The 13,207-nt window shown below is 40.0% G+C and overlaps 1 protein-coding gene across 1 annotated transcript in view; it reads right to left on the bottom strand.

Annotated features, from left to right (window-relative positions):
- Positions 1–9,092, bottom strand: part of LOC121511198 (bcl-2-like protein 11) — a 30,558-nt gene extending 21,466 nt beyond the window's left edge. Inside the window, exons 1-2 of the mRNA XM_041789796.1 lie at positions 8,728–9,092; positions 6,465–6,880 (exon numbers count right to left, since the gene is read on the bottom strand). Coding sequence (XP_041645730.1) covers positions 6,465–6,880; positions 8,728–8,744 — 433 coding nt within the window. The 5' untranslated portion in view covers positions 8,745–9,092. The remainder of the gene's footprint in view (positions 1–6,464; positions 6,881–8,727) is intronic.
- Positions 9,093–13,207: the final 4,115 nt, after the last annotated feature.

Genomic DNA, 13,207 nt, shown 5'->3' with positions numbered 1-13,207 from the left:
CCATATTCAGGAAATGAGCTGTGCTGAGTAAGCCTGCAGACCACTGACGGAAACCTTTAAAATTCAATTGTTTCTGAATGTTACAAGGTGATGATGGTCCCAGAAAACCCCCAGAGATCACTTATCACCCAGCAGCGGTTGTTCCCCAAGAAAAATGAAGGAAGCAGATTTCTGTTTTCTCTAAACTGTGCATATTGACAGTTTTACAGCAAAAAAAAGACTTATGACAACTTATGATGGAATTTAACACAAAAACTCATAAACAATGGAAACATACTGTATCTGATGTACAACTTGGCAGTCTAAACTAAACCATTCATAACAGTTTGGATATCTGTTACAGTGGGGTCCAGAAAGATACTTGCGATCACTACTTTTCTGCACAAATGGTGCTAAAGAGAAAACAAACAATATCTTCAAGAATTCTGTATTGTACGTGGCTGGAATAACAACAGATATGACCTCTTAGGTCATCGTAACCAGGGCGTAAATAAATACAGCTCAACCAGCTGTCCGCATGAGTAAAGTAGAGAGTGCAAGCATATATGTTTTCGTGGTTTATCTGTTATGTTTTCAGTCTGAATACAGTATGAATATGAGAGGTGCTGACCCTTTCACCCATCTCCGCTTATGACTCATGCAAGTTATGAAACTCAGCATTTCTCACATTCTCCAATATTCAAGCGTCACAACAGCAAGGCTGCTTTCCAATCACTCCATCAGATTCCATCCGTGATATCCACAACAGCTTATATGGTATAACAAAGTAACATGTACTTCATGCAATCTGGGAAATTGATGGGTCTTCTTTATTTCATTCTGTCTGACAAAAAAAGTCTTTTAATTTTTTACTTTTTCTTCAGACACTTATTTACAGTGCCTCTAAAAAGTATTCACTCCTTAGATGTTTTACCCTTTTATGAATTTCACAAGTTAATCATGTTTTTTTTTTTTTTTTTGGGGGGGGGGCAAAAAACTTCTTAATGTCAAAGTGAAAACAGAATTCTACAAAGTAATATCATTAAATAAAAACATATAGGGTAAAATAAGTCCATTCTTTATTAAACTGCTCAAACTCTGTCAGTTTGCACAGGGATCACGCAAAAACAGCCCTTTAAGTCCAGACACAAATTGTATTTTGGATTTAGGTGTTGGCTTTGACTCATCTACTCTGCTTCTGGTCATTGTCTTGCTGGAGCAAAAAAACAGTCTCCAAAAATCTAGTTCTATTGCAGACTGATTAAAACGGTCCTCCAAAATTTTCCTATATTTTGCCACATTTATTTTACCCTATATCTTTACAAGCTTTCCAGGGCTGGCTGCTGAGAAGCATTCCCACAGCATGATGCTGCCAACGCTGTGCTTCACAGTGGAGATGCTGCATTTGTAGTGATGTGCAGTATTTGTGTTCATCAAACATAGCGTCTTGTCGAATGGCCAAAGAGCACCATTTTGGTCTCATCACACCAAAGAATTGTCTTTCACTTGGCCATGGAGTCTCCCACATGCCTTTTGGAGCACTCTAGTTGAGATTTATCATGAGTTTTCTTCATCAGTGGCTTTCTATTTGCTACTCTCCCATAAAACTTTGACTGATAAAGAACCTGGGCAACAGTAGTTGCATGCAGAGTCTCTCCCATCTCAGCTGCTGAAGCTTGTAACTCCTTCAGATTGGTCATAGATGTCTTGGTGTCCTCTCTGACTAGTCTCCTTCTTGTGAGGTCACTTGGTTTGTGAGGATGGCCTAATTTGAAACGATTTACACATATGCCATATTCCTTCCATTTATTGATGATTCTCTAAGATTTAACTGAACTCTAGGGGATGTTCATTGCCTTGGACATTCTTTGTATCCATCCCCTGACTTATACTTGTCAATAACCTTTTCACTGAGCTGCTTGGAGTGTTCTTTTGTCTTGACAAAAATCTAGTTGAAACTCAACAGAGTGAATATATAATAAACACAAAACTGTCAAAATCTGCAGTTTCACTCTGGCTGTAACTGAAGCAAGCTGACTGAAGGTGTGATCATTCATGCTGCAGGAGGAGGAAGTGTTTTGATAGTGAAGCTGTAATCACACTGTCAGGGAACAACAACAACAACATGATAAACGGATCCTCCTTAACGCTGCGGTGCTGTATCTCGCTCCCTGACACACCATCATGCCAGAAGTCTCGAAAACTGAGATGTTTCTTTTGCGTAGGGGACAATGTGTGATGTTTGTATGGCTGTGTGAATGTGTGTTTTAATCTCTTATCCGTTCTATCTGACGGATGTAGTTGACTGAATGAAAGGCGAAGGATTTCTGTCTGCATGTTACAAAAGACCTGCAGGCCTATTTTGACTGCTGCACACACAAACACTGGGCCCCATTTTGATTGCTGCACTTAATGAGTGTCTTTCTCTCTCTCTCTCTCTCTCTCTCTCTCTCTCTCTCTCTCTCTCTCTCACACACACACACACACACACCCACACACACACACATACAGGAGTATTTTGACTGGTATCTTGTCTGTCTAGCTACAGTGAAAAACAATAAAAGAGACACAAAGCAATCAGTGAAGCTAATCACAGCTATTATAAAATCAGAGTCATATATACAGAAGTTACAATACATTAAGGAAGTTTAACTTTAGCCTGCAGAGATTACCATGGAGCTTAAAAAACACCACTATCCTTGCAAAGGAAAACATTTAAAATGCAGTTAGATACAAATAAAGACACAAACTAGCATTTACAAAGGGTTTAATCTATTAAATAATAAGGTCGTTGGCATGCAATGTTGCTTTTTCTGCATCTGAAACAGCTAAATACTCAAACTTTGGAGGAATTAGGTTAATACATCTTTATCACCTTTTAAAAAGTTCTGAGAATTTGTCCCATTAACAAGAATATCATGAGGGGATTTACTTTAATGGTTGCCTGTTCTCTCCCTTTTCGTCTCTCATGCTTCAGTTTTGTTGCCAGGCAACAGGATGGAAACTTTAGCCAACAGCATCATACAAAAACACTGAAGGCAAGAGTAAATAAGGACAGGGTTTTATTCTTAGAGTACAATTTTGCTTTAATCTTAAAATAGTGACTTATTTTTATCAGTTAAAGAGCAGCTGCTTTAAGAGGTGTCAGAAATAAAATAGCAGCACAAAGATTTTGACTCTGTTATTGCTTGCCTGTACCCAAAAAAGTGTCTTGTTCTGTTTTTCAATAAATAGCAGAAATAAAAAGAGGATCCAAACTAAGAGAAGTATTCATTTACCTAAAGAACTTTATTAGACATGTTATATTAAACAATGACAGACACATAAACAAAATATGTAAGAAATAATTATGCTAAATGACTTTAAGAGCTGACATAATGATTCCTGCTTGAGGCTTGCAGCCTCAGGTTACTTACTACCGCTAACATAACAAACCCACAACTTTGGGTCAGTAGTCAATGTTCAAAATTGGTCTGTTGGTAATGCAAACTCCAGATTTTGAGAACAAAGAAGAAAGCTTGAACTAAGGCAGTAAAATGTTTCTGATCTGAAACTTCTCGCTAGAAAAACCTACATCTTATTCATACAATTTATAGTGCATCAAACTAGGACCACTGAAAGTTGTTATGTGTCACTGTTGGTTAAGGCTGCCAAGGGATCTGGGTTTCTTCATTTGAACAAAGCAATGTCCTCTTTTCAGATGAAACTAAATGTTGTATGTCAGTTGGATGTCAAGGTCTCAGAGTCTGACAGAAGATCTGAGAAGCCCAGAACCCAAGGTGCTTAAAGTCAAGTGTTTCCAGTTTTCACAGTCAGTGATGGTTTTAAAGTGCCAAGTAATCTGCTGCTGTTGCTCCACTGTGCTTTATCAAGTCTAAAGTCCACACTGTCAGCCGTCTACCAGGAGATTTTAGAGAACTTAATTCCTCCATCTGCTGTGAAGCTTTACGGAGATGCTGTTTCTTTTTCTAGCAGGACTTTGCACCTGGCCACAGTGAAGCAGAAATGGGTTTGCTGACCATGGTGTTACTGTGTTTGAGTGGCCAGCTAACTGGTCTGACGTAAACCCCACAGAGCGTCTCTGGGGAAATGTGAAGGCTGCTATCAGAGCAACCTGGGCTTCATAACAACCCAGCAGTGACACAGACTGATCGCCTCCATGCCACGTCATCAGCATGGAGGCGATCAGTTACCGAGTGCATAAATGAGCACAATTTTCCAGTCAGTAAACATTTCTGTATTATAAATCATTTTTTGGACTGATGTTTGGTGATATTCTGATATTTTGAGACAGTGTTTTTTTTGTGAGCTCTAATCATCAAGATTGACACAAAAAAGGATCAGCTTTCACTTCTTGAATCAAATTACAGAAAAAGAAATATCTTTTCATGATTTTCTAATTTTTTTAGACCTGTACGCTGCTGACTCCATTGTATTAAATTATACATCTATAAATATTACAGCTAAAGCTACAAAAGTACATTTTCAAAAGCTAGGGTATTTAACATTACACATTATAATAAACTGAATAGTTGTTTGTGGCTTTTATTGTTGTTAGAGTGGCATCACTGTAATTGCTTTGTATTTTGAATGTTTTACAGGGCTCATTTCTTATAGTTTAAAAATAAATATATCAACTATAAGTCCAACAATGTTTAGGCCTGTAGAGTTCAAGTTTTACCCTTGTTGAATGACTTCAGCTCAAGCTATAACTCTCATATATCCCTGTCAACATTCATTTGAGTGTAAATGATTAACTCTTTAATCTTTCACAGCATTCTGCTTATTTTCATGGGAAAAAGTATCTTAATTCTTGTACATTATATCGTATTCATTCAGCGTAACATGGCTTTGTTTGTGACTCAAGACTCAAGTTTTAAAAAACAAAAACATGGAGATCCATGAATTAACCACTGAGATTATAACAGTCTTTTCCATCAGTATCACTGAAAATGTGCTTAATCATTTCCTTCACTATGACGCTACACACAAACACACATGCAGCCTGGGGCGTGGTTGGTGTAATGAGAAATCAAGACCCTTCTTCCTTCCTGTAAATCTGATTCAGCAGGATTCCATTAAAACTGTAAATTCAAGGCAGCAGACCAACATCAGCACATCTGCAGAGATGCTGAAGAAAAACTCATTCACAAAGAGAGGAAATACAGGGAAAAAAACATCAATAAAAGTAAAAAAGACATTTGCTTGAATCCAAGGTGTCAAATGTCTTCAAATCAGGAATACAGATGAAGTTTAAAGGACCACTTTTGGCTTTAAATGTCGCACCAGATGTAGGGTTTTCCTGTTTAAGTTTCACTTGTTTTATGTAGAGAAATATGGCACAGTAAGTCCACTTACTTGTATTCTTTAGAGACTTGTATTTTGGCAGGAGTTTTGCATAAATAAAATGTGGATTTCCTATGAGATTAGGATATGGTCTTGGTCTAAACTCATCCTGTGAGCTCTGGCAGGGTTTACACACTAAAAACAGTGGGTATTACTCACCAGGAAGAATTGGTTTGACAGCTGTGAGGAGTCACATTATGTTTTGATCTGTATGTATCAGCCCGTGTTTCTCGGATTTCCCTTCTAGGCCCAAAGGAGTGAGAGGTGTGGTGGTGAATATTCAATAAATTCACATGTGGAAACAGATTTCACTACTACAGGGTGGTGTTAAAAGCTTGTGTTTCCCTTGTGAGAAAGACCTAGTAGAGGAGGTAAAAAAAAAAAAACATCCTGAGTATGTGTTTGTTCATCTTTCTTATTATCACTGTTAACATTCAACACCACCTCCCACCCAACCAAACCAAATCTCTGATAAAGGAAGCTTCAGGGAGCTGTGCTGGGCTCTGGTTTCATGTTTTGCTGAACACCCACACAGCAGCAGCAACAATGTCTAAATTTCAGAGTGAAAGCCAGAGAAGCTTGCAGCAGAGGATTCAGGTCAAAACTTTCATGAAAAACAAGTACAGTGGAATTTACACAATCATCTATGCTTCCTTCATTGCTTAGTGCATCATCTCCTTACATCTGTTCTGACAAGGTGATGATTATATGGGGTATTCAGACTGATCTTTAGTTTTAAAGATTGAATATTGAGGATATTCGGGTGTTATAGGAAACATGTGTCCTTTACATCTAAATAAAAACACATGTATTGATTTCCATGGCTCTAAAACAGCCAATTTTAAAAATAGATCGGCCTTTACTTGCAGTACAGTGCTCAAGTTAAGTTCAACAGAACTGGATGGCTGTCCTTGCTGATTTAAATGGCATGAAAATGATAGACAGGTATTAGGTGGAGTTATAAAACACAATATTGCACGTTTCCACGCCCCAAATCTCCTTGCGCAAACGTCAAGTGCAAGTTTTCACATTAGTTGTCAGTCATATGGCTTCGTAAGAAAATCCTCTGAACATTCCTTCATATGTGTTTAGTCTGGACGGTTAGTCAGCTGTTATGTATGCAAAGTGCCTGTGCTCACCGTACAGCTGGTGCGTCCCTTGTCCTCCTCCGCGATCTGCAGCCATACGCTGCAAGGCGTGCTGCATCACCTGACCGGTGGGGCTCGGAGTTTGCGTGGCTTTATCAGCCGTCTGTGGCTTCGGGCAGAGAGGCGAGCTCGGCAGCGAGTCTCCGTCGTAGGAAAAATAGCCACTGGAGGCGCGGCGTGGTGGAAGGTGGAATATAGATCTCTTCTGAAACACGCCGAGGCTGTCTACAGGGGACCCGGGTGTGTTTCTGCACCAGAACGGCGAGTCCGGTTCTCCTCCTCCTCCTCCAGTGGAATCGGCGCGGGCAAAGCTCCGCTCGCCGCCGCTGTCTGAACGGGAGGGTTGTGGCAGATCTCCTCCGGTCTCCTGCGCTACTGCGGGCGAGCCATCGGATCGGTTTGGCGGTCTGTTGGATGAATAGAGCGGCACGGTCAGCCTGGACTGCCATCCCTCACTCCAAACAGCCTACAGCCTCGCGTCTCTGTGCCCTGCTCTTAGGTTCTACTTCTTCCCTTAAAACTTTAGGACTCCTGTTATTCACACCGGGTTGTTCTCCCAGGGAAAGCACTGATAATATCTTTAGATAAAGGCAGATGGAAATCTAAGGTTGCCGTTCAGATAGCTGTGGACTGTTAAATTGTTCCTGTTCAAGCGGTAGCCCTGATTTCCTGCCTAAACTGGCTCCTGTGCGTCTCCATTGTTTTTCTGAAGTTGCTGATTGCAGCAAATCTTTGTTTGACTCGAGGAGGCAAAATTATCACGCATGAAGGAAGCGGCTGGATAGACTTCAGCTGCGTCACAGACATTTTAGCCTCAGAGGACCAGAATGTCTGGATGTTTATCCGTAGATTAAAATACTAATTTAATCTCGGTTATTTCGTGACAGTTATGTTTAATAGCAATAAATGACAAAAAATAGATCAAAAGTATTTTTTATTTAAAACACAGATCTGCTCTGCCAAAACTTATCAATTCATCGTTGTCATTTTAAGTCTCCATCGCCAAAACTCAGACTAAACATGACATTGTGTAAAAAGGGTCCCTATTAACTTGCAGCGCTTCCTGTTTGTCCAGACTAAACTACAGCTTCCCAGTTGTAATGACCCACTTCTGTACCCAAATGACCCCAAATAATAACAAATTGGTTTTCTGCAATAAATCTTCATGTTCTGCTATAAACACGTTTACGCACATTCGATGCAAACTGTCGTTTGGTCTTTTACGCACTGAGAACAGCTTAAACCGCACTTAAACTGGACGTGACGTCTTTCCTCCAGCCACATGAAGACATTAAATTGTCTTTTTGGTTTTAATGCATGTTTGGGCACTGTGACGACAGATTCAAAATTTATCATGTAGAGAGGATTGACACCAACAGCTACCGGTTGCTATAGGTCCGTAAAGGAAGAATATACGCACAAGTGACATGTTATAGTGGGCTATTGGACTGTGCTTGGCTCTTGGAAAAGTTTAGAAAGCAAGTGGTGCACGGCTGCCTCCTACTGGTGTACAGACGAAACTGTCTGTAGCCACACCGTTTCCCGCAAGTGCTCTAAGGTGGCAGCTCGACCCTTCACAGTCCAGTGATCAACTTTAATCACAAAATTAATACGAGGAGACTTAACGGTGATCTGGTCGTAATGAGTATCAAAACATTCACGTGGACTCATTACGTGACGTGGGGTGTCAAAGAGGCAAGTGAACTCTGTGACCTCGATAACAAAGCACTCTCATCTGTAAACAAAATGAACAAACTCACTCTTTTAGAGTGTGAACATGCGATTCCCTAATACAGCTTATATTATTTTATACACGTGCACTAAAAACTCCACACGCTCCCTCAAGACATAAAGGGAAGTTTAGCCAGCGCGCGCAGCGTTGACAAACACACCGGCCGGTCAGCTGCACAACGCGCATACTCCAAAAGCCTTCTTGTTATTTAAAGGAAAGCTCTAGAAAGTTATGAAAGTTTGTTGTAAGCTGCGTGTGCAGTACTACAGCCAAAATTTACGCAAATAAAGCGCCTTTACTGCAGTGGAATTTGTTTAAAGTCGCTTTTACGCATGATTAATATCACTTATAAAGACTACACTGACAATAGGAGCATTACTTTGTGGAACTACAGTTGCTGTAAAGTTAATTTGTTTGCTAACTCTAAATGGTTTGTAACGACCGCTGACTGCGTGACAACTGACATGCCGGCTGCACAAAGGAAAACTGTTTTTCTTTAGTCAAAGTATGGAAAAACCTCACCTGGACGGATGGTGCATGTCAGTGATCGGTCATCACCGCTGCCTTCGTAAATTTCGCGATGACAAGTTGGCTGTAACGTAAAAGTGTTGTTTTTATATAAACGCAAGTCCAAATATCCACAGGTCCAAACTGAGAGAATATGAACTTCAAAAATAAAAAAAAAAAAATAAAAAGAGAGGAAAATAAATAAATCCCAGGGTTTGTGCGGAAATATCCTCGACAGGAATGGCTGAATAATCCGCCTCGACAGAGTGGAAACGGCAGTAGAGGAGGTAAACAAAGTCCTGCGAGAAACAACGCTTTTGTCTGCACTGTGAGGATTTCCTTCCTCTCTCCCTCTGTCTCTCTCATATAAGAACGATCTCTCTGTGCACACTGTTCTTATGATCCTCCTCCTGCAGAGCGCGGTCCACCTCCCTGGTGGGTGGGGATTCTGTCCTGACTGTTCTCTTTTCTCTGTCTCCCCCTGTCTCTCACTACTGGCATCATGAGTCTGATGCCCAGGGAATAAAAGTCACAGGAAACAAAACAAGGTTAAAAACTTCAGTGAATATTCAATAGAATGTTTAAGACAGTTTCTGACTCAGACTGTGACTTGTCTACTTTAGAGAAATAAAGTGATAGTGTTGACACGTTTATGCTCAGAGGTTTCACTGAGGTAGGTCAGGAATGTAGGTGCTCCACATGTGACCTTTATGATAACAATGTCCTATTTTGGCTGTTTAATTTGCATTGAATTAACTCTTTAGTACTAGAAATGAACATGTTCCTGGACATGAATTTTTTTTATTCCCTTTTTCTTTCTGCTGATGTGTGCTTTTTAGTCCATAAAAGCTCCTGTAGTCAATCCCTCTACTGTATGTTTCACTATGTTGCGATAAACAAAGTTTAAAAGAAACTGCAAAAAGTAAATGTTTGGGAAATAATTTTAATTGAACTGTGAAACTTTCCGAAGTTACTGGTATAAAATTAATAAGTGCACCAAAGTTAAAGATTAAAGTACGTGTCTAAACCATCATATATGTGAAAATGACTAACATCTTTCATCAAAGTGATATAAACCTAAAAAAAAATGAGTCTTTAAATAGAAAAGTTTGCTTTATAACTTGCTTATTTCACTAGTGTTTCCCTGTATGCACAATCTGAGAGTTGAAAGTGCATTTGATGTTGAGATATTTACAATGTGGATGAAACTGACGCCCACACAGCAGTCATGAAAGTCAAACCCAGTATGAGCAGTTGTATTGTAGTTATGAATCATCCAGAGAGCCATGATGAGCTAAGATCTGTTCCTGAAAAGGCCGTGATATTGGGCGCATAATAATAATGGATCTGTGAGTATGGCGTAAAATCACACAACTTTTTTAAACCAACAATTCCTATTGGAGGAATATTACAAAAGGACAACAAACGATCTCTCATTTAAATGATTTCTTTACCAACGATGAAGTTGAATGAGAAATGAAATCCTGCATATCAAAGCACAGTATTGCTAATGAAACACTAGAGATTAGGGCTGTATTTAAACAAGTCTTACATTATGCCTATGGCATTTACAGCCGAGGAAGAATTGGGTGGGTGAGTTTGATGGAGAGTGCAGTGACGGGCAGCTGGAAGCGGCAGGGAGATCCAGTCTACACAGACACACACAAATCGATACAAGCAGACAAAAGGGTGCAATCAATATCATTTACATGTGGTCAATACCAGTGTATTCTTCTGAGTGTGGGAAAATGTGCATGAATGGCTGTAATTATCTGACTTGGTTTACGTAACGTGCATATATTTTACTAAGTGTACATTATTCAGTTTGCTATGATGATGATGATGATGATGATGGGGGCCATAGTGAGGTCATGTAAAGGTGTAATGTGACACAGTTTTACCGAATAATACTTAAAATACTTGTATTCGGTCACAGTGTATGTGGACTTTAACAGAAATGCAAGATACTTATTAAGGTAAAGGTAAAATAAAAACACCAACATGTGAACAAACTGAGATATACAGCATCGCAGATGAACAGTCTGTGTGAGTGGATGTCAGACTACACAAGATAAAACAACAGGCTTTTGGGACCAAAACCCCTAACTCGCCTAAAATTGTGCAAAAAGTCTGACCCTGCCATAAGATACATGGCCCCACAAGTAGTAGTTGAAACCAAGTGTAGAGGCCATCAGCTGGAAAAATCAGCAACCACAGCCAAGCACACACCTCTATCTATTGTTTTTGTGAGTCATTTATTGTGCTTTTACTGTTCTGCCAAAGCCTGTAAAGCACTTTGGTCAACTAAGGTTGTTTTTTAAATGTGCTATATAAAGTAACTTTGACTTGACTTGATTTATAGTAGTGGTTCTCAAAGTGGGGTCCAGGGACCCCTGGGGGTCCATGAAATAATTCAAAATAAATTATTAAAGTAATTCCATGACATTAAAAAAGCAAATAAATACATATAGGGAACACAGTGCCCTAAACAAACATACTAAACCAATGACTCCCACGTAAGTCAGCTTTGGGCCAATAAAAACTCAGATATGATTATGACATATCACATAAATCTATCACTCGTCACACATTAGTCATTTTGCTCAAGTGTGCAGGTCCAGCTAGTAACAATGGATAAATATCATTAAGTGTTGCTAGGCCCTAACCAGCTAAAGTGAGAACATATGATGACAGTTATCTGGAGTTTGGTTTTGTTGAGAACAACGATGGAAGACCAAAATGTGTTTTGTGTCTTCATGTGTTTGCAAATGATGCCATGAAGCCTGCCAAGCTAAAGCGTCCTCTGATGACAAAGCATGCACAGAGTTTAAGGACAAAACAAATTATTTTTTCCAACTAAAGGGGGAGGAATACATCCATCAGAAAACATGAATGGTGAAGCTGACCACAACATTAGAAAAAGCACAGAGGGCCTCTTATTTGGCTGCTCAAAGGATCAGAAAAATTATGAAGCCACATTCAGTTGGAAATAAAGCATCTAGGTGTACAAATGGCAGGTAACATATGTTTAATCAGTGTGAGGGTTATGTGGAGGTCCTTGAAGAATTTTCTGCCCTGTAAGGGGTCCCTAGCCCTGAAAAGTTTGTGAACCCCTGATCTATACAGTGCAGTGAGAAAGTATTTGCCCCCTTTCTGATTCCTGAAGTTTTTCTGAAGTTTTTTGCATATTTATCACACTTGCATGTTTTGGATCATCAAACCAATTTTTATGTTTCACAAAGACAACCCAAGTAAATACAAAATGCAGTGTCTGAACGATTATTTGATTTTTTAAGGGGGGAAAAATCCAAACCTATCTGGTCCTGTGTGAAAAAGTAATTGCCCCCTGAACCTATTAACTGGTTGTGCCACTCTTGGCAACAATAACTGAAATCAGGCGTCTGTCATAATTGGTGATGTGTCTTTCACATCGCTGTGGAGGAATTGTGACCCACTCTTCTTCACAGAATTGTTTTAACTCAGCCATATTGAGGGGTTTTCCAGCATGAACTGCCCGTTTAAGGTCACACCACAGCATCTCAACTGGATTTAATTTAGGACCCTGACTGGGCCACTCCAAAGTTTTAAATTTTGTTTATTTTTTGAGCCTTTCAGAGGTGGACTTGAAGGTATTTTTCAGGTGGTTGTCCTGCTGCACAACTGAAGAGCGCTTAAGCTTGAGGGCATAAACTCATGGCTGGACGTTGGCCTTCAGGATTTTCTGGTAGACAGTAGAATTCATTGTTCCATCAATCACAGCAAACGGTCCAGGTCCTGAAGCAGCAAAGCAGCCCCAGACCATTACACTGCCACCGCCATGTTTGACTGTTGGCATGATGCTGTTTTTATCAAAAGCTGTGTTATTTTTACTCCAGATGTAACGGGATGCACACCTTCCAGGAAGTGCAACTTTTGTCTCGTCAGTCCACAGAATACTTCTCCAAAAGTTTTGGGGATCATCAAGATGCTTCTTGGCAAATGTGAGGCGAGCCTTTGTGCTCTTTTATGTCAGCAGCAGTTTTGTCCTTAGAACTCTCCCATGATGCCATTTTTGCCCAGTGTCTTTCTTATGGTTGAGTCATGAACTCTGACCTTAACTGAGGCCAGTGAGGCCTGCAGGTCTTTGGATGTCATTCTAGGTTCTTTTGTGACCTCCCGGATGAGTCGTTGTTGCACTCTTGGAGCCATTTTGGTTGGCTGACCACTCCTGGGAAGGTTCACCACTGTTCCCAGTTTTCTCCATTTGTGGATAACGGCTCTGACCGTGGCTCAGTAGAGTCCCAAAGCCTTGAAAATGGCTTTGTAACCTTTTCCAGACTGATATATGTCCATCAGTTTATTTCTCATTTGTTCTTAAATTCCTTTGGATTGTGGCATGATGTTTCTTTTTGAGATCTACTTCATTTTGTATGACAGCTTCTATTTCAGTGATTTCTTCATTCGACAAATATGGCAGTAATCAGGCCTTGTTGTGGCCAGTGAAACTTAAGTCAGC

This window comes from Cheilinus undulatus, linkage group 6, assembly GCF_018320785.1.
Source record: "Cheilinus undulatus linkage group 6, ASM1832078v1, whole genome shotgun sequence".
In the NCBI taxonomy this organism is placed as follows: Eukaryota; Metazoa; Chordata; class Actinopteri; order Labriformes; family Labridae; genus Cheilinus; species Cheilinus undulatus.
Note: the sequence above shows the minus strand (reverse complement) of the source record. Positions and strands in the feature narration are given on the sequence as shown.